This window comes from Capricornis sumatraensis, chromosome 22, assembly GCF_032405125.1.
Source record: "Capricornis sumatraensis isolate serow.1 chromosome 22, serow.2, whole genome shotgun sequence".
NCBI classification, from domain to species: domain Eukaryota; kingdom Metazoa; phylum Chordata; class Mammalia; order Artiodactyla; family Bovidae; genus Capricornis; species Capricornis sumatraensis.
This window is the reverse complement of record NC_091090.1, coordinates 50707861-50729928: the sequence shown is the minus strand read 5'-3', so window position 1 is coordinate 50729928 and position 22068 is coordinate 50707861. Positions and strand designations below refer to the sequence as shown.

The 22068-nt window shown below is 43.8% G+C and overlaps 1 protein-coding gene across 1 annotated transcript; it reads right to left on the bottom strand.

Annotated features, from left to right (window-relative positions):
* Nucleotides 1-5420: 5420 nt before the first annotated feature.
* On the bottom strand, nt 5421-21868 carry EEF1E1 (eukaryotic translation elongation factor 1 epsilon 1). Its single transcript, XM_068960868.1, has 4 exons — nt 21773-21868; nt 17358-17558; nt 11491-11586; nt 5421-6583 (listed from the first exon to the last, which is right to left on the bottom strand). The coding sequence occupies exons 1-4, from the start codon at nt 21857-21859 to the stop codon at nt 6443-6445; spliced, it is 525 nt and encodes a 174-aa protein (XP_068816969.1). The 5' UTR covers nt 21860-21868; the 3' UTR covers nt 5421-6442.
* Between the last annotated feature and the right edge of the window lie 200 nt (nt 21869-22068).

Here is a 22068-nt window from a genome sequence, read left to right as displayed (position 1 = left end):
TGAAAAGAAAGGAAAATATTAGATGGTCTTTAGGGGTAATGGCAACCCACTCCAGTGTTCTTGCCTGGAGAATCCCAGGGACGGTGGAGCCTGGTGGGCTGCCGTCTATGGGGTCGCACAGAGTCAGACACGACTGAAGCGACTTAACAGCTTGGCAGGGGTAATATACTTAATATTACTGTGTCTTGATCATATAAAGTTTTGGAAAGGCCGCTGGCATGCTAAGCCCAGAGGCAGGTGTGTTGTGAAATAACGCTCTGCGTGTTGGTATCAGCTGTCTTCTAGGAGCAGCTTTACAGTTCTGAGCTTTCCTGGACGGAATCCCGCTTGTTGCCCTGAGGGCTGCTGTCAGCGTAGCTCCGTCACTTGAGAACGTGCAGGGCTTTACCGTGAGAGCTGCTGCTATGAAGCTGCTATTGGGACAGAGACAACCGACGGGAAGTCAGGATGCTCCGACAGCACACTGGGCCCACCTCCAGAAAACTGGACTCAGATGTGAAAAACCAGAGAACCCGTTTGTGGATGAGTGCAGCTGCTCTGTGGCACCCAAGCTTCCGACAGGTGGTTCTCGTGGTGGGGTTGTCACACCAGAGCTGTTGAATCAGAAACTCAAATGGGGACCCAGCAATCTGTGTTTTGGGAAGCCCACGGTGATTACCACTCACGCTCAAGCCTGAGAACCACTGCATTCATGCCGCTGTCTGTTGTCTACGCCCCAAACTTCTGACAGTGACAGTTAACTCCAGTATCCTTTCATACAAGTCATGAGGCTCGAGTCAAATGTCCAACAGTCAGGAACTGCAGAGCTGGTGAGGCCAACCAGAGGGCTATACATTCCCTGGTGGCTCAGATGATAAAGAATCTGCCTGCGATGAGGAAGACCTGGGTTTGATCCCTGGGTCGGGAAGATGCCCTGGAGAAGCAAACAGCAACCCAGTCCAGTATTCGTGCCTGGAGAATCCCATGGACAGAGGAGCCGAGCCTGGCAGGCTAGAGTCCATGGGGTCACAAAGAGTCAGACACTAGTGAATGACTGTATGTGTGTTGCAGGAGGTCGGGAAAAACTGGGCTAGTGGAAGAAGGATAACCCATTTTTGCACAGACTAGATCGTGGACTGCACCAAAGAAACTTTGTAATTTGTAATCAGATGGCTGGAAGTTTGTGGCCTTGTGCAAAGCAGGCCTGGGGCCTTGCTGTTTAGAGCAATGCCTTGTCAGGTTAGCTGTCTGACTATTGTATTTCAAGCTTAACTTGGACAGACAGGCCTGCCAGGCACAAATCTCTCAAGCAGATGATGTTCGGGGTGGGGGACAAAAATTATTCAGAGCAAGGCCTCAAGCACAGATGACCCTCAGCAGAAATGGCAAGCCTAGTCCGTGGGATCCCTCCTACAGCTCACTAGCCCTGAGGACCCAGCCTCTCTGAAGTGGAAGAGACAGCAGGGATGGGCCATCACATTAACTCGGCAGGCTGGAAGAGCTGCGGCGCTTTCATTCTCCCCACAAAGAAACGCAAGTTTAAAACATGAAAATATTCCTAAAGGAATAGTGCTAATGGAAGAAGAAACCCTTGAGCCACAGAAGCAAAAGTGGCCAGCATCTCAAAATCTCCTGACTTCCTGTCTCCCTACTTTTGGTCTCGCTCATAAGTGAAAGATGAGTTTTGCTAGATAAGGTAGCAGTTGGAATTAGTTTTATTCATCAGCAGGAGGGAGAATAAGGCAGAGCCTGCAGGAATATGGGCTCCAGCAACAAGTAATCATTATTGCAAAATCAAATTCCCCATCTCATCTCGGATATGCCTGTATGTAACCCTGGAGCTGGGCTTCAGTGTTATAAATCCAGACCTAAGACGTGGAGGAGTGGGATGAGGAGCCCCTTGTGTACCGAGAACCTCTGCCCAGCAAGAGATATATGATGGCAACTTCCCCCCATTGCTTTTGCAGTAAAATTCACCCAGAGCTCCAGGAAGAGTTGGGAATGTAATTCAGCTTCAATAAATCAAGACTAAAATTAAGATAGCCAGAAATGTAGCGGCCTACTCAGGTGCATGGAGAATTTGAAATTTAGTGCCCTGGTAACGGGTCGCAACAGATTATCCAATCATGGAGAGAAGGAAGAAATATTGCTCTCTGGGGTTGGAAAGCTAAATGCTCAAATCCATGACACCACCACATCTCTGCCAAAGCTAGATTAATATTAAAGTTTGTGTAACATCTGATTCTTTTTTTAAGTAATGAAGTCAAATGATAGGAAAACATACACATACATGAAAGAGCTATACTTCGTAATCATTCTAATTTGACTCCTTGTCAAAGAACTGTCTTTCATCTCTTGGTGTGATGTATGTGTAACTGATTGTTACAGTTCTATTCTTAAATTGTTTAACTGATTGTTATTCTTTAACTGATTGTTAAAGTTCTATTCTTTCCTAACAATACTTCTGTTTAAACTTTCATCAACACATCTTGAAGCGTTTCTGGAAGGACTTTAGCAGGGCTCTCACATTTAGCACCAGGAGAGGGTGATCTGCCCATTCATTCAACTTCGACCTCCCTGCCTCGGTCCCTGAAGGAGACCTAATGTGCCCATCGAAGACTGTGGGGACCATGGCTTCAGACTTAACTGGGTGGAGCCAATGGGGGACCTATATGCTTAACGGGGAGTGAAAATGAGAATGCTGACACTTGTTAAAACTCCTTGGTGTGGGGCTTCCCTGGAGGTCCAGTGGTTAAGAATCCACCTTGCAAGGTAGGGAACACTGGCTTGATCCCTGGTTGGGAAGATCGCAGATGCCATGGGGCAGCTAAGCCTGAGCACCACAACCACTGAAGCCTGCATGTCCTAGCGCCTGCTCACTGCAACTAGAAAAAGCCCACACGTAGCAATGAAGACCCAGTGCAGCCAAACACAAATTAAAAAAAAAACAAAACAAAAACTCAGTGCAATGCTCTTATTGCTGAATGTGGATGGTGATGGGATAATTTAAATTAGGTCACTTTTCCTACCATCTTGAGATAGTATCTGCCTGCCAGGAACTGACAACCACAGAGCTCCACAAATCACTTCAAACCCCAGTGTGTGCAAGGATGACAGGTGATGTCCTCCAATTCTGCAATTATATGATTGCCATTCACGCCAGCTGTGGTCTCACTAGGTGATCAGCATGTCGGTCAGTCTCAGCCTCTGCCACAGTTCCTAAATTAACCTGAGATAATGTGTATGTTGTAAAGTGCCTGGTACAGAGCCCAGAACACAGACATGACTACGGTTATCTCATTTCTATTTACTTTCAGAGAATCCACAGGCTCTGGGGATGACACAATTACACACTTGCCCTCACAGAGTTTCCAATCCAATCGTCTGTAAACAAATTCCAGAAACAGCACGTAAAGCGTTCTTGGAGAGGCTGCCAGCTGCTCAGCACCCCTTGAAAGTATGTGAGAACAGACTTTCCTGCCTGCTCGCTGTGACAGAGACAGGCTTGTGCCTACCCATCCCTACTTCCCTTCCTCCTCACTGACAGAGCCCAGGTTTTACTCTGGCGGCCGATGTGTGCACTAAAGAACTACATTTCTGGCCTCCCTCCGGGCAGGGAGGACCAAAGTCATGAAAATAGATAGATATTGTTGAACAGGGCTTCCAGGAAAGGTCCTTCGAGTGAACTGACTCAGCTGGGAGAGGAGTCTTCTTGCCCTTCCTCATGGCTTCCTTCTCTGGATCTTAATCATGGACTTAATCTGGAGCCAATCGCCAACATGGACCATGAGGTGAACTTGAGAAAACAGGAAACCACTTGTTTTGTATGAAGCAGCAGCTGGATGCCTACCAGCAACTATGGACTATCTTCTCTCACATGAGAAAAAAAGCAGTCCCTTGGTTTTTCTGCTATCCACCTGTACCTAATTGCAATTCACACTTACACTTTTCTGGGTTAGCTCAAAATGTACTTAATACTACATTCTTTCAACAAACACATCCAGAATCTACTGTTATGTGCCACTCATTGTTTTTGACGGCTGCAAAAAGTACAGCCGGTGGGAGACAGGCGATCAAAAAGAGCACAGTGACGTTCAGTGCCAGAATGGGAGGCGGGGGAGATGGGGTGGTCAGCTTGGACCCGATTTTCAGGACATGACAAAGTTGCATACAGAAGAGGTTATCAAAGAATGGGCATTTCAGGCAGAGAAGTGCCTGACGGAGATGACCAGAAGCCCAGCAGCCTAAGGGGAACTGAATGGTTTCAATTTAGGCGCTAAGAGCATCATTTAATCTCCACCTGGGGTAACAGGTTTTTCTCTTTTCTGCCATCCTCTCACTGTCCAAGATCATCCTGGCATGTAGTACGTGAGAACCTGTTTGTTTTTCATTTGACTGCACTGGGGGGCTCGCAAGATCTTAGTTCCCTGACCAGGGATGGAACCCAAGTCCTCGGTAGTAAGGCGTCGAGTCCTGACCAGTGGACCTCCAGGGAATTCCCTGGTGATAACCTGTTGAAGCAACGTTGAACTCTGCAATGAAGAACTGACTAGCAGATATAAGGAAGCCCAGAGAGTTAAGACTCACAAGGCACAAGTGGGAAGAGGGTCCATTCAGCAAAGAGGCGTCCTCCGCCCCTTTCCTCACAGCGGACCTACACTGAAGTAAAATAATGAAATGCTCAGGATGGGAGGGCTGGCTAGCCCATCTCTCTTCTATCCTGTCTGTCCTGCTTACCTCCCCGGGTCCAGGGGAGACCAGAGAAGTGTTAGGGGGAAGTGTGATTTCGCTGTAGTTGAATTTAAGGTGGAAGGCTTACAGCAGACCCAGCTGGGGGAGTGGTTCGCCTGAAAAGTCAGACCGAGCAAGTCCACCTCTGTGGTTCACAAACTCCCAAGATGAACTTGAGCCCTCCAGTCTCTGAATATGCAAATGTAAGTTGACAGTTTCTAATACAGAGGCTACTTTGTAAAAATTAAAAATGCTCCAAGTAGCAATGAGCTGTGAAATCCAACCCTGTATAAACTGTCTTCATCTAAGGGCTTCTCTGGTGGTTCAGGGATAAAGAATTGGGAAGATCCCCTGGAGATGGAAAGGGCAACCCACTCCAGTATCCTTACCTGGGGACTCCCATGGGCGGGGGAGCCTCTCGGGCTACAGTCCATGGGGTCGCAAAAAGCAACTACACAACAAATTCCAGTATACTCAACACTTGCCCATTAACTCTCTTGACTCAGGAGGGGTGGGGCTCTTATAAAGGAAACCTTTACCGATAGCCAGGGGCTGCATGTTAAGGCTTTTCCACACACATTGTCTCCACAAATCCTCAGAGTTTAGAGTCATCTTTATTTTTACATTTTATCTTTATTTTTACATATTAAGAAAACGTGGCTACCTGATTTGCTTCAGGTCACGCATGCAGCTAGTCTGTGATCAAAGCAGCGCAAAGCCAAAAGGACGTGATGGACATTTCCCAGGTCTCTGCTCTTTGCACTTGAACTTTGAATTGTATTCTATGGACTCGGCGGGGACACCAAAATATTACATCACAATAAAGTGCCAAAAGACTCTGCTTTTCCTACAGTTTGTAAATGTAAGCTCTGTAGCTCTCAATCACTGATTATTTATTGACTCAGCTGCTAAGAGTTATAAATTATATCGGTTTGTTAATAAAGTGTGAGTTTTTGTTCTTTAGGGCATTGAGGCAGCCTTTCTGTGTTGGTTTTTATTAATAGTTTAGAAAAATCTCGTAGTTACAGAATCCAAAATTAGGGGGGTGGTGGGAATGTCCCGTCCCTGTTTAGCTGCTGCACATTCCGACACGCCCAAGGCCAGCAAAAGAACCATTAACTTGAGGGAACGTATTTTATCCCATTTCCCTCTTGGGCAGAGCAGCAGTTGGTTTCACTTCAATAAATACTGACTACAGGAAAGAAAGAAACAAAAAAGGTTTTTCTCAACCACCTTTACTGGCTCACATAAATATCGAAAGACAAATCCATCTGTCTCCCCCTTTTGTCTCCTTGGTGACAATTTACTCTAGCTGTTAATCAACAAACTACTAGAAATACGCAGAAGGGGGAAATGAATTTTACAAGATGAAAGAGGTCAATAACCAGTCAAATACATCAATCACTGGAAGGACTTTTTTTTAAAGATTAAACCACTGATTTGCAACTTTTATTAACAGAAATTTCATCTATATCTATAAAAACCAAGATAATTGATAACTTGATTTCAACTCAAGTTTTGACAGCAGCTGAAGTTTTACATTAAAAAAACCTGCCAGATGTCAACTAAAAAAAAACAGACAAAACGCTGGGACATGAGTCTGTACTTAAATTCTACCAACTTCAACAAATAGAGAACGGGTGCATATCAGTTCACGTCAGTCCTCTGGTCTGAAACACACTTCCCACTGGACATGGGTTACTCCCTCTTCTGGGCGGGGCGCGGGTGGCTTCTACTGGGAGTTAGTATATAGTCTGTTCTTGATGAAGACAACACTAGACAGATGCTGCCTAATGCCTGGACAGTGCTGAATGTGACAAAACCAGCGCGACACGTTAAGGTATTTCTCCTTCTCTTGAACTGTCAGGTCAACCTGAGTAGAGATGAAAAACACACACAACACAGACATTACACAAATGCAACTATCAATATCACTCGAGTGGGAGACAGACACTGGGGAGAGCCCCCCACAGGGATCACAGCCAACCTATTCAGATAGGAGTGAACCATCTCAGCCACTTGGACGAGCTCTCCATTTGTTTAAGGCTTTCATATTCCCGTCAAGACCAGACGTGCTTCTGAGCGAAATCTCAAGTTTTCAACAAATGAAAAGTCTACATTAAGTCAGGATCTGGAAAACCAGAGGGTTTTTTTAAAAAATTTTTTTGAAAAGGAAGAGAATAGCTTCTGAGAGACTAAGATATGGTTCTTTCTCCAGTATTTTTCGCAAACCTAAAATAAGGAAGGTTTATCGGCATCTAACATACTTAACAAGGGAATACAAGGTAAACTCAAATACATACACACAAATACAAATACACATACACACATTTCGAGATGGCTGCTGTGTATTAATGTGCAGACAGCTGCTGATTTCTACTAAACTCTGGAGAAATACACAATGACTCTTTTACTGTTAAGTAATTATTGCTTAACAGAAGAAGGAAGGGCTATTTCCAGGGTGTGTGCCTCGGATGAACAACAGGCATGCTGAATTCTCTTTGCAGTCAAGCTGAACTTGGTCTTTAGAGGATGTAGCAGCTCTTGGGAGAAGGCGATGGCACCCACTCCAGTGCTCTCGCCTGGAAAATGCCATGCACGGGGGAGCCTGGTGGGCTGCTGTCTATGGGGTTGCAGAGAGTTGGACACGACTGAAGTGACTTAGCAGCAGCAGCAGCAGCAGCTCTCAGAACTGACTGTCCCGCTACAAGGAGGCCCAGAGACTTGGTAGGGAAAGATGCAATCAACACCGTGGGTCAGACCCCCGATCACTTCACTGGGCTCAGACCCCAGTGCAGGCGACTTGAAGCCTTTTCTCTGAGCCAAATGTTGGACTGGAATCATGAAGAGGTGTCAGGCAAGAAGAGGCCAGCAGGCCAGCCACAGATCAGGTAAGACTAGTATAGTTCCTTGTCCTGTTATTAGTTCATTTATTTAACATATTGCAAGTCTCCATGAAACTGACTAGGAATGTTCACAAACACACAAAATCTCAGTCACCCTCTTGGACTGCAATCCCAGTAGCCATCTGCTTGTCGTATATACCTGTGTCCACAGGCAAATACTCTCCTAAGGCACCAGTTCAGCAACACTGAAGGACAATCACTCTGGCATTTGATACTTATTACAGAATAGAAAATATTATAAAGGGTAGACAGGTAGCATTTTCTCAGTAAATGTTTAATTGAACTTGTATTTTCCTTTCATGTTTACCACCAGGCAATTTAAATAGAAAAGCGGATAGAAGTCATCTGGCCTTCCTTTTTGCCTTCATGACATTAGGATACAACTGTACTACTATCTGATCTGTTAACATCATCTTTGATGTCAAATGTCTATCTCTGTTGGACCAGTTTACTAGCAGTGAGAGTCTCATTGTTACTGTTACATAAAATTTCACTTTCCGGTTTAAATCCTACATGCAAAGTGCTATTCATTGTTGCTTTGTTGATAGGCTGTAGTTGTGTCTGACTCTTTTGTGATTCCATGGCCTGTAGCCCGCCAAGCTCCTCTGTCCATGGGATTTCCCAGGCAAGAACACTGGAGTGGATGGCCATTCCCTTCTCCAGGGGATCTTTCCAAGCCAGGGACTGAACCCAGGTCTTCTGCATTGCAGGCAAATTATTTACTGTCTGAGCCACCAGGGAAGCCCACTTTCACACAAACACATACATATGTACACATATACATAATAAAATTCAAAACCAGCTTCAGCAAGCCTCTGTACGGATAGCTAAAGCAAACAGAAGTAGTAAGTATTACCCCAACTTGATTTCACGTCAGCTGTTGACACATATGGTGAGTCCAATTTGACTGCTTACAATCTGACTAATTTCAGAACTCTTTCGTTTTAAAAAGCCTCTACTCAGCTGTTTTGTGAGATGTTCCTGTTCAGAATGAATTAAAATGCACAAAGAAGGCATTTCCAAGCAGTAAGGCTTGTCTGGTCCAGGCTCAAGTTGTCCACCCAAGTTTTGATGCAGGGGGAAGGGCGGTGTCTGTTTTACAGTCTGCACTTCAGAAGAGCCCGAGCTGTCAGAGGCTGGTGGACGCCCCACCAGGCCTGCTCCCGAAGAGGAGCGCAACACACACCAGCGCACGCAGCATCAGGAGGTCACCACCTAAAAACTGCACAGTGTCCAGCCTCCAGTGTCAGGAAGACAGCAGACCCACAGCATCACGTAATTTTTATTCCAAGAGCTTCTGAAGTTTCTTCTAACATTTCCTAATTGATTCTTTTAATTAGATGATCTATGTTAGAGAATGTAAATTTGTCCACTTTCCCTCAGGACATTTTGCTAGAATACAACCTGTTTCCAGGAAGCTCACGTTACATTTAAACTTTTGGTTTCATTACCACCACTATTCTTTCGGAAAACATACTGTAAACAGAGAAACAACAGAAGACTTGACTCTCACCAAACTTACATTCTTTTAGAACTTTCGGGGTGGGATCCCCATCAGCTCTTTCACTTATAACTGGTTTTCCACCATCCCTTTCTAGCCGAATTTTTCTTTCTCCTTTTTGTTTTAATAATGGGAAACACAATGCGATTGTTCTAGTTAACACTTCCTGCTTCTCACTGGTCTGCATGCCAGTGTGTCTGCAGTGATGTTCAGCCTTCCTAGTGAACCATTCCTTCTTATTTACACTGGCGCTCTATAACCAGTTTGAACTGTAAGGCCAAACAGATAATTTCCTTAGTCACTAATTTTCCATGAAGACATGTGAGAAACATTCTGAGAGACCCTTTCCAGATCAGAGGAAATGCCGGTCTGCGAGCTTTCTGGCAGACTCCACGCTGCCTCTGGGACACTCTTTATAGCTGGCGTTCGTGGATTGTTTGGTAGCTACTTTTTAACTTTCTTTCAAAAAGAATGATACCTCCACTGGTGTTCCAAACTCCAAAACAAATGCATTTCAATTGATAACAATCTTATAGTTGAGCAGCACATAATGTTACAAAGGATTTTAATAATCTCGGGTAACAGCCTGTTCATGGGGGCTGCTGTGTACTGGTGAAATCACTTCGAGAGAGCAATGAGTCACTGGGCTAATCACAAACGGCCACAGGAACTGGCAGTGCAACAGAGGAGGAACAGCGTAATGCTCCCCAGAGGGAATTAAGAGACCAGATCGCAGGAGCGACTCGGCCACAGCTAACAGCGGGCTCGCGCTGAAACAAAGCACAGCGGGACCATTTGATGACTTGAAGGTTCCCTGTTTCATGCATGGTGCTGATTGCGCTGATTACATATAAAGTGTTTAATAATGTGAACAAGGAAATGAAGGAACATATGAGGGTAAAAACAAATACACAGCCAAGAAAAATAAAAAGCTATGGGATGAACTTGAGCATGGAGCTATCTGAACCTCCCATCGACCCTGCCTGAAATTAATACCTGGAAATCACTTTCTTCTCACCTGGGTACGTTTACACCCAACTCAGCAGGGGTGTCATTCAACACCACAGGGCAACACGGCCTCCTCACAGCACGGGCTCCGTCTGTGAGGCCTGTTCCTTGAGAAGGTGTTTCCTGCTCCGATGTAGCCTGCCTGTGTGTGCAGCAGAGTGGAGGCTTCGGTTGTGAACTCATTTGATGAACCCAAAGGGACGGTGACGTGATTTACATATTATTCCAGTCAATTTTGTTTCAGAAAAAATGAGCATGAGAGCCTTAATCATAATATTGTAACCATATAAAGAGGACAGACATCTCAAAACAGAGATATAAATAGGCAGGGATCACCGAGCACTGTCAGTGGAAGACAAGGTTTCTGGGTTTTTTTGAAGCTTTACTGCGTTTACTTATTTTTGGCTGAGCCACATGGCTTGTGGCATCTCGGTTTCCGCGACCAGGGACTGAACCCAGGCCACAGGAGTGAGAGCCAGAATAGTGACCGTTCGGCCACCAGCAAACTCCCAGAAGCCTCGTTTTCCCACACGGCATTGAATGAAACACTTCCAACTTGCTTGAGAACCACAGGCCCTTGTGGGCGCCTAGAATCAGTGAAATAGCCTGGCAGCTGGTACATTAGGCAATGAGGAGCTTGTTCACTCTGCTGGCAAAGATTTCCACCCAAGCTCCCTCCTTCGGAGTACCTGCTCTCCCTACTGCATGACCTGTATAAGGCATGGTGAGAAGAATGTAAAATAAGCACTGGTTTGCAAGAGTCACACTTCCTTATAGCCTTTTATTTTTTTAATTAGAGGGGAGAAACGCTCATCTTAACGACAGCTTGTGTGCGACTTCACTGACACAGCTCAGCATGGAGACAGGACTGAACGCGTGTATCTGGGCTAACCAAGAGCTAAGGATTCAAGTTACACATCCAGCGGTCTAGGCGGGGTGGGGAAGAAAGTGTACAGGCTTGTGAAAAGGGCAGAAACGGAGTTACTGCAGGTAACAATGGGACCAGGGGGTAAGACTGGAGTAAGAGCGGAGGTCGCACAGACGGTGGGGCACAAAAGCAGGAGAGGACAGGGGATGGCGGGGTCCAGGTGAGGAGGACAACCAAGTCCAAAGGGTGCCAAGAGAAGGAGCCACAAAGAAAAGCAAGACCAAGAACAGGAACAAAACCACGCATGTCAACAGGAAGCTCCTCTGTGTGATGGATCCATGGAAGGAAGGAATATGTGCTTAAGGTACCTTATATAAAAATAATCCCTTTCATTTGATAAGGTGAAAATGCAAATTTGATTTAAATTCAAGACAAATTAAAAAAAGGCATTCTGAACACTGCAGACAAAAAGAGCCAATAACTATCTGAATACTCACAATAAAGCGATGAAGCCCATAATACAACAGGATATCTGCTAATGTGAAGTTATATCCTGTAAGGTAGACTTTATCTTCAAGGTACGAATTAAGATCCTAGAAAAACAAATAACAAAATGTTAATTTAAAAAACAATAACAATAAGCAATTATACATTTGATTTGAAACATTTAGAAAGCTATTAGAAAGCAAAACACTGACACTGAATAAATTCAATCTTTGACAATAACAGAAATTTATTTGAAATCACAAATCATACATCAACTCATTTTGAAAAGCAGTATAATTATTATTTATCTTATTTCATTTTAAAGAAATTAGAAAACATTAGAAAATGATATTCACAGTGCCATCTGTGGTAATTTCAAAGACCCCAACTGTTTCTTTGGGGAGATGGGGGGACATTTTGTAAATCATGCTCATGTTAGATTTATTTTCTCCATTGAAATATAAAAAGCTCAACAATTCCTACATCTTAAGAGAATTATAATGTATTGGTTTGTTAGATTTTTTTATATATGTATATTTTTAACTTCTTAATTGAGAATAAATACATGTTACATGTTAAAATTAATCAGATTTTTATTATCACCACAACCATTTGTAGGTGCATAATTCACTTAATGTTAAGGGTATCCACACTGTGGTGCAATCAATGTTCAGAACTTTTTCATCTCAGAAAACACTCTGTAGTTTTTAAAACAACTTCTCCTTTCTCTCATCCCCAAGGCCCTGGGAGTCACTATTCTGCTTTCTGTTTCTATGAATTTTATTCACAGAATTTCGTATATGCTGTATATAAGCAGAATCATGTACTATTATTTGTCTTTTAGTGACTGCCTTATTTCACTTAGCATAATATTCTTAAGATTTACCCACGATGCAGCCTGTGTCAGAATTTCCTTCTTTATTAAGGCTGATTAACATTCCTATGTAATCATTCTAGAAAAACTTCTTAAGCTGCAGAGAGAGCAGTTTGTTTTCATTCTCAAATCATATGCCACATGCTTGGCACACAGTGGTTCAGTAATCAGTAAATGTTAGCTGAATTGAATCTGAACTCTTTGAATTTGCCCAAGCCTTCATTTAAAGATAGTAATTTTCAAAACTGTATATGAATATGGGATTGTAAGGGGTGGTACAGATGATGACATTAAAAAAACATGTACACAGACAAGGAAACAAATGCATAAGAATCAAAATAAAACTGGGCAGAGAAGGTAAAACACAAAGGTATGCACAGGCTATCACTAATCCCCTAGCAATCTGCTGGATGGAATGTTTTTCCCTCCAAATGTCTTCGTATGAAACAAGTTTGATACAGCATAAGAATAAAATAATCTACAATTAATTTTAAGAACCATCTCTAAAATAATCTGAAATAATAACTTAACACTGCTTTGTATAGTGTATATATTCCTAAAATATTCCATATCGATGTTTTAGTTAGGGCTTCCCTGGTGGCTCAGAATCCATCAGCAATGCAGGAGACCTGTGTTCGATCCCTGGGTTGGGAAGATCCCCTGGAGGAGGGCATGGCAACCCATCGAGTATTCTTGCTTGGAGGATTCCATGCACAGAGGAGCCGAGCCTGGAGGGCTCCAGTCCATGGGGTCTCAGGAGTCACAAAGACACCAACTAAGCGACCAAGCACGGCACAGCACGTTTTCGTTATAAAGACTCTTTTAAGGTGACACTCTTTAGTTATAAAAACTTTATAATGGAGTTTCAAAAACTATCAAGAGTTAATATTTTTCTGATTAGTGATATAAATCAAAATTTTCAGAAAATATGATTTTTCAGAAATTGAATTCTGAAATTTAAAACACAGAATTTCACACTCAAAATATTCGTGGAAAAGAACTAAAGTCTGATGTTCATTATATATATATTTTTTAAACAAGTATTTCTGATACCACTGCCAAACTGGCATCAGAGTTCTATCTGATTTTTCTGTTTAACTACTATTACACTTACTCCAGTATTCTGGCCTAGGGAATTCCATGGACTGTATAGTCCATGGGGTCGCAAGGAGTCAGACACGACTGAGGGACTTTCACTTCTTCACTTCACTTCATTGATATTCTTTATTTGGTTAGACGTTGCTCTCAAACGGCTGCTAAACAGATTAACAGTGACAATTCTTTGGGAAGATCCCCTAGAGAAGGGAAAGACTACCCACTCCATTATCCTGGCCTGGAGAATTCCATGGACTGTACAGTCCATGAGGTCGCAAAGTGCCGGGGTCCAGCCCCAGTGGATCCAGGGAATTCGAAGCGGGGACGGCATTGGTGAGGGAAAAAACTTATTTATTAATATAAGATTAGATTAGGAAGAAATAGTGTAGTAGGAAAAATAAGTGGAGAAAAGAGGCTGATTAACTTGGTTTACGTGGAAAACCAATAAAGTTCCAGACAAGGAACTTGCCCCGTCTACGCTGGGCCACAGGCGCCCGCTTGAATATTGGAGGGTGCCCCGCGTTGGGCTCCCTCTCGCGTGGGTCTCAGCAGCCCGGGCAAGTAAGTAGACTCGGTGAGCCTCCACGTTCCAAGGGATCAGCCTGAAAAGGAGAGGGAGGGAGCAAGAGAAAGAATCGACAAGGGGATGCCAGGCTTGTGCAAAAACCCCCTCCAACTTTATTGTTCAAAAGGTGTTTATATACCCTAAATTTTACATAATGGAAGATACAGAGTCACGCAGGGGCAGCAGTCCTGACCCTTTCTGTGTATCTCTCTGTATACAAAAGGTCTCAGGTGATTTACATTATCTTCTGGCCAAGAGGCTTGCTAACACTTTTTGGCTCTCTTTCTTAATGAATGTTAATCTCGTTTCCCCTGAAGTGTTTTTCTTTAATCTGCATCTCCTTAAAGCACTAAAGTTACATCTCTATAGAACAAAGGCGCAGTGGGTTATAACAAAGAAGGTACTTAACTCAAAGATCTAATGTTGCTACTTGTTTTTTCTATATACCAACTATATCAACAAATAAAAGATATGAAAATTTGGCAGCAAGTATTGGCTCAACAAATGAAACCTTTAATCAGTCCTATTCTAATGATTTTGACTCCTCGGAAGCCCCTACATTCCTAGGATGTTTTAAGCTTCCTGCGCCTCCTGTGGTCAGGAGGCCTCAAAGAATCACACGTGCAGCTATACGAACCCTGCAGGCAGGCTGGAAAGCCATCAGAGGGGTTTTTGGATGGAAACACTCGTTATTATGCCCAGGAGATTTATTATCTAAACGCTCTAATTTTTTTCAGAAAAAGGTGGTGGGGGGACAAGCCCCCTGTTAATGACAGAAGAGTAGGTGGAAAGCATAACACAGTAAAGCAGGCAGACTCTGGTCTTGGGCGGTGGATGCTCAGGAATTTCCAGGTGGAACCCCTGAAGCCTGATCACGTCCTTGCTTTTTGTCAGGCTTCCTTCTGCACGACCTTGTCACGGGTGGGATTCCTCACGCTAGCCCCCAGCAGCAAAGTTTTAGACACAACTGAGCAACTTTCACACATCCTTCATCTGGATCCAAATGTTAGTGTATCATAGTGCCTGCTTTTTTAAAAAAATAATTTTATTCATTTTTGGCTGTGCTGTGCGGGCTCTGCTCTGGTTACAGAGTGGGTCTCCTCTCTAGGTGCAGCACATGGCTCTAGGGCACGCAGTCTTCAGCAGCTGGGGCATGTGGGCTCCATAGCTTTGGAGCATGGGCTTAGCTGCTGCTCAGCATGAGGGATCTTCCTGGGCGTGCTTAGTCGTGTCCGACTGTTTGCGACCCTGTGGACTGTAGCCCTCCAGGCTCCTCTGTTCATGGGATTTTCCAGGCAACAATACTGGAGTGGGTTTCCATTTCCTACTCCAGGGATCTTCTGGACCAGGATCCAACCTGTTTCTCCTGCATTGGCAGGTGGATTCTTCAGCACTGAGCCATGGAGGAAGCCCAATGCCTGTTTTTAATTACATATTACCTTAGCTCTGAGCCACTGTGCTTTTAACTTTGAAATGGAACTTTAGCGAGTTATCCTTTTACAATATCCTTATAGCAAGACTTTTTTAAAAAGTAATAAAAACAGAAACAGCCTAGTATAAAAAAAGGCAAAGAAAATATGTAAGCAAATTTAAAAAAAATGATGAAAATGCTCGTGTTATGAAAAAAATGCCACAGCATTAATAATGTCACACAAACACAAAAGCAAAGTAAACAAAGAGATCACTTTTTGGCTTTGTCATGAAATTGGGGTGGTATAGGAGGAAAGGGGGTAACATCTATGTCAGCAGGGGTTTTGTGGAAGAGGTCTCGGTCATCATATACTGCCAAACTACAATAAAACACTTTCCTGGAAGGCAAATGAGCAACAAAGCCTTAGAAATGTATATAGCTTTGGTCCAACAATTTCCCTTGCAGGAGTTTAGCCTAAGGAAACAAACGGAATGCGTTAAAATATTTAGCCACAGTCTGGTAATTACACGGGTACAGGCTAAATGCTGGCACAACTGTATGACAGAATACTAACAGGACCATCAGAGAGAATATAAATGAGTATTCATGGGCTTGAGAGGGCTGCCCTGGTGGCAGAGTGGTAAAGAACCTGCTTGCCAGCGCAGGAGACATGGGTTCGATCCCTGATCTGGGAAGATCCCACGTGTCTTGGAGCAATTGAGCCCGCGCGCCACCCCAGTTGAGCTTGTGCTCCAGAGCCTGGAAGCCGCAACTCCTGAGCCAACAGGCCCGTGTTCCATAACAAGAGAAACGACTGCAACGAGAAGCCTGCTCACTGAAACTAGAGCGAAAGCCTGCTCACTGAAACTAGTTGCTCGATGCAACCAGAGAAAGCTGGTGCAGCAACAAATACCCAGCCCAGCCATAAAAAAATAAATAATATTAAAACAACAACAAACAAAAACACTTAAAAAAAAAAAAGGATAGTTGATCATGATAGACCTATAAAGGAAAAAGATCTGGAATTTATTTTCTACCAGTTCTATTGATGGTATCTGTCAGGAACAGAATTTAAACCATTTCCCCCAGAATGATAAATGAAAAGCTTTCAGTACTATGAGTTCTTCTTGTACAACTTACATTACCAATTTATAATTGGCATAAAATTAGGAAACAGAAAGGATTCCTACAATGATGTTGTTGACTGGGTGATGTCTAAGGTTCCTTCAAACGTTAAGCTTTTTTAAAAAAACTGCTTTATTTTTATATAGGTAACAAAAATAATTTTATTTAGAAACTTTCATTCTTGGTAATTCTAGAGCCATATTTGGTTTCTACTTTATAACAATAGATTCTTTAATTCTAATTTGATTTCTTTAGAAAGAAAATACAAATCCTAAAGCATTAAGTTTCAAGGGAGGGAAACGGGAATTCTCACATCAATCTGACAGGCTTTTCTCAAACTAGAACCCCCTCAAACTCTGATTCCTTCTTTCCTTTAAGAAAGTACTTTGTTGCTTAGAGAATCAGAACTACTGACTGGGGGAAGTATCAAGCAATCATATAAGAGAAAAAGTCATAAAAAGCTATAATTATTGACTGTGATGAGTGCTACAAAGGAAAAGCACAGGATGTCAGTAAAGAAAAGCATTTAAACAAGAAAGTGTATCTGTGTGAGAGAGTGTTAGTAGCCAAGGATGTGACTGAGGCAGGGGATCTGAGCTGAGGCCAGAGCTGAGGGGCGGGCAGAGTCTGTTCCAGGGAAAGGCAGCAACAGCTACACACAGGGAAAGACAGCAACTGGTATAAAGTATCCCGAGGTAGAGGAAACGGTAAAGAGACCAAGGGCTTCAGTTACTGCATCTCAGGGAAAACAGATCCCGGCTATGCATAGTTCACACACGTCAGCCCATGAAAACAAGTCTCGCCATACCTTCAGGACAGTGTGGATGTCATCTTTACTGGAATGTCCGTCCACTCGAGTTACCCTGTATTCTAACCACTGCTGAACCACGGCTTTCTCCTCTGCCGTGCTCCCCAGCAAGTATTCCTTGTTGGCCTGCTTGACTAGGTGAGCTGCTATGGTAGTCAGTCCCGTTAGACTTGGACCATTGTTTGTCTGAAGAACTGGAATCTTAAACAGAAAGAAAAAAAAAATTCTTAAAATACCATCACAACTGCTAAGTTCTAAACCCTAAACTTTTTTTTTTAATACTCTTTAAGTTATTAAATAGGCTTCTCTGGTGGCTCAGTGGTAAGGAATCCACCTGACAAGGCAGGAGACACAGGTTTGATCCCTAGGTCTAGAAGATTCCCTGAAGAAGGAAATAGCAACCCACTCCAGTATTCTTGCCTGGAAAAATCCCACGAACAGAGAAGCCTGGTGGGCTAGAGTCCCATGGGGTCGCAAAGAGCTGGACTCAACTGAGCAAGTAAGCATGCATGCATGAAGATATTAAACTATATACAAATCCAAGTCAGGAAAATAACAGTTATATTAGTTTACATTTGATAATAGTTGCTTGATGTCATGAAACTGGTGGTAACATTGCAAAAATGAGTAATGATATTTCTACCTAATTTATAACTACATATGTACAAAAATAGAAAATGGAAATCCTAATAATACCACATTAATTTCAATCAAGATTACCCACACCCTATTTGGCAAGGTGAACGAATATGCTTAAACAAACCCAACTTTGTAATAACAAAAACAAGAAACAATTGTAGTGAACACTGAATTCATGTTGATACAGCTAGAACCACCAAATGAGTTGTAGCCTGGTTTAAGTGACATACGATCTAATATAATTAGTTATGTCATTAACTAATTAGTTAACTCATTATATGGTATGGACTGTGATGGTGATTTTGCTGCCATGGATTGCACATTCATCAATTTTGGGGCAACTCTGAATGAGTGTACTGATAATAAAAGTCTATAATAAAGTCAGGGCTTCAGATAGTCATCTGAAAAACAATTCTACTTTTTAAAGTTTTCCTGATTACAACAGCAATACAAAGGATCAGATTATAAGAAACTGCTAATTAATTTAAAAGTTTTTGATGCACAACTAGGCAAAGTATTTTGAGAAATTTAAAAGAAAATGGGAAGTATCACCAATAGGGAGACTAACCAGTTATAAAGAACAAGTAAACAATCGAAAGGACTTCAGGAAACCACAAGGGAACATTTTCAGGAGAAGACGGCTACTCTTTCCTGCTCTTCTCAGTCTCCTGAACTCAGAGAGTGACTTACTCTATACAGGGCCCTTTCACACTCGAACCTGGGTCAACAAGACCATGTGAAATATATGGGAAGATTAACATTTTATGGGTACAGATTCAAAGGTTACCTCCTAAACAATAAAGGAAGTAACCAGAGGCGGTCTAGCTTTCCACTTCCTCACCAGCTATTTCCATTCACTAGCTAGCTCCCTGAACTCTCACTTTTGCCTTTACCCTCAAGTGAAACCATCACTTCTAAGATCACCAATAATCTCCTTTAAAAATGCATTAAAAAGTAAACACATGAAGCTCGCTGAGGGTGCTGCCAGTGTTCCATTCCCTGATGTGACTGTCTGCACTTTATGGTGGTGGTGTGGTCACGAAGTCGTGTCTGACTCCGTGACCCCATGGACTGTAGCCTGCCAGGCTCCTCTGTCCATGGGATTCTCCAGGCAAGAATACTGGAGTGAGTTGTCATTTCCTTCTCCAGCACTTTATGGTAGATAAAGAGACGCCTGTGCTTCCAGGGAGGGAGGGAGGGAGGGAAGAAAGAGGAAAAGAGAGAAAGAGGGAGAGGGTGGGAGGGAGGAAGGAAGGAACAGAGAGGACAGAAAGAAAGAGGAAAGAAAAGAACTCACAATTGCTGAGCGTGAGAGCAAAAGGACAATTCTAAAGAGAACTATTTGTAAAAATAAATTATCCACAACCCCATCACAGGAAGTAAAAAAATTCCTGGTTACTTTCTCATCTAATAATTACATCTTCTAAGATGTAAGAGGCAAGTAATTTCATCCTCAGTTCACAGATGAAGAACCAAGGTCACCAGGTTTGTGATGGGGGAGTCAGGATTTCAATAAAGTACAATTGGCTGGAAAGTTCACTTTCTTTCATTCACACAGTCTAAGCAGACAAACCTTATGCAGTTGCAATCATGGGACACGTACTATTTCACATTCATCTTAAGGTTCCATGATCTTCAAAGTAATCACTTTCAATGGCTACATAAATAATATCTCAAGGTGCTGATGTAGTATAATTTAACAACAGTTCTCCCAGAGTTGCACTTCTGGATTGTTTTGAAATTTTAATTATTATTGATATTATTGCAGAGAATGCCTTACTGCTAGCTAATTGCTGGCAGTTGTCTTCCCCCCAAAAATGAATGAATCTATTGTAGGTCATCATCCCTTTCCCCAAACACATCAACAGAAACCTTCAATAGCAGCCCTCTGCTTAAAAAAAAAAAAGAAAAAAGTTTAAATTAAAATAAGAAACCACACTTTGAACTCTACAACCCTCACAACTGGGGCTCCAACTATAATTCTGGGTTTACCCTGTATTGCATCATCCATCACATTGCTCTACTTATTACCTCAAATTACCCAATCTTACATGACTTATTATTTTATACACTTTAAACACCAACTTTTCATTAAGTTTCCAAACTCATTTTAGAGTCAGAATTAACTTTCTCTTTCACACTCATCAATAGTGCTTTCCTTCACTTAGTAACTATTCTGCTTCTGCTGCTGCTGCTGCTGCTAAGTCACTTCAGTCGTATCCGGCTCTGTGCGACCCCATAGACGGCAGCCCACCAGGCTCCGCCGTCCCTGGGATTCTCCAGGCAAGAGTACTGGAGTGGGGTGCCATTGCCTTCTCCAGTAACTATTCTGTTCTGCTTAAAAAGAGCCCCCATGACTTTTTCTCGTGCTGGATGGTAAACTCCCTGAAGGCAGGACTAATGTTTGGCAAGGGTGTGGGGAAAAAAAAAAACCAAAAACAAACGAGAGAGAATCAGCAGCAGGAGAGGAATCAGCTGGAGGCCGGACAAAAAGGAAAAAACAGGTCTCTCTGGTTCCAGTCAGTGGGCTGGTCTTCTGCAAGTCACACATCTTTTCGTGTGTGTGTGTGTGTGTTCAGCTATGTCCGACCCTGTGAGTGTGTTCAGCTGTGTGCGATTCTCTGCAATCCCATGGACTGTAGCCTGCCAGGCTTTTCTGTTCACAGATTTTTCCAGGCAAGAAGTAGGTTGCCATTTCCTCTCCCAGGGGATCTTCCCGACCCAGGGATCCAACCGGAGTCTCCTGCATTAGCAGGAGGGTTCTTTACCAGTGAGCCACCTGGGAAACCCTTTCTAGACTTCAGTCTAACTTGTAAAATGTACAACACGACTGCTTCCGAGATGAAGCAGTCTTCGGTTCTTCCGAATAAGTCAGAAAAAGGAAAAAAAAAGGAGAACCGAAGAAGGCAGAAAAGAAAAGAAAAAAAAAAAGTTCATCTAGAAAAAAATCTCCAAGGGGCAAAAACCTTATATAATCCAAAGTTGTTTTCCTACAGTCCCCTCCTCTAACACAGTCATTCGTCCTCCGCAACCACTTCGCTTTATAAAACACAGAAGCCCTTCAAAGTCCTTAGAAATCTGAGTTCCTATGCCTCACTAGGTCACCTCAGACCGCGGAACTTCCCCCCAGATCTCAGCACGTTGCACAAGGAACTTGATCAGACCTTAGAACAGGATTCCACTAAGGGATCTTGCTGCCGTCCACGCCGCAATGCAGCACTTTCCAGTACTGTAACCAAAATAGCTGCAAAATGTGTCCACTCAGCTGAAAACCAACCCTCTGGAGGGGACGGGAGGGGCACGGCCGCCTCGACCACCCCCGTACCCTCCGGCCTGGCACGGTGGACTCCGCACCCCGTTTGCTCTCTGAGGTCGATGCGGAATTCTGAATGAAAGGTACTGTTTACAGTAAGTGCTGTCACTGAACGCACACGTGGGGCCTCCAGCCTGCTCTACCCGAGGGCTCTCTGAGGAACCCTCCGCCTTCCCAGAGCGGGAACCCGAGGACTCTCTGAGGACCCCCTCGCTTTCCCAGAGCGCGATAATGACAGTCTGGCAGAAGGAAAAGTTCGGGGCGAGCGGAGCAGGTTCCTCTCGCTCCCTCCACTCCCTCCGGGAGCCAGGGCCGCAGAAGAAGACTGGGAGCGCAGACACGTGAGGAGAAGCCGGGCGGCATCCTCGCTCCGCCGCCTCCCCTGCCCGGCCCGGCCCTACCCAGCCTCAGCCGGCCGCGTTCCCGTCCCCCTCTCCCGCTCCGCGCCGCCTCCGCTTCTCACCTGGCGCTCGCCCTGAGCGCTGTACTTGTTCCCTTTACTCAGTCCCAGAGACTTCTCCAGCAGCGTCAGCTCCGCGGCCGCCGCCATTTTTCGGCAGAGCTCCCGACAAGGGGCGGGACCGAGTCAGCAAGGATCCCCTGCATTGGCGGAGAGGGACGTCCCGCTCCCTCAAACGTCACCGCCTATTGGCTGAATGCAGGGAGGGGTGTGCCAATACGCAGGAGGCGGGGTTAATGAGGGCGGGGCCGAAGACGGCGTGTGTGACAGGTGGAGAGAGGCTGGCCAGCCTCAGAGAT

Bases quoted from the DNA above. Each gene is read 5' to 3' on its own strand.
- EEF1E1 (XM_068960868.1), bottom strand. From the start codon at position 21,859: ATGGCGGCGGCCGCGGAGCTGACGCTGCTGGAGAAGTCTCTGGGACTG. The intron at 17,559-21,772 runs GTGAGAAGCGGA...TTTCTGTTTAAG, and splicing joins GCGCTCAGGGCGAGCGCCAG to ATTCCAGTTCTTCAGACAAA. The intron at 11,587-17,357 runs GTATGGCGAGAC...TTGTTTTTCTAG, and splicing joins ACATCCACACTGTCCTGAAG to GATCTTAATTCGTACCTTGA.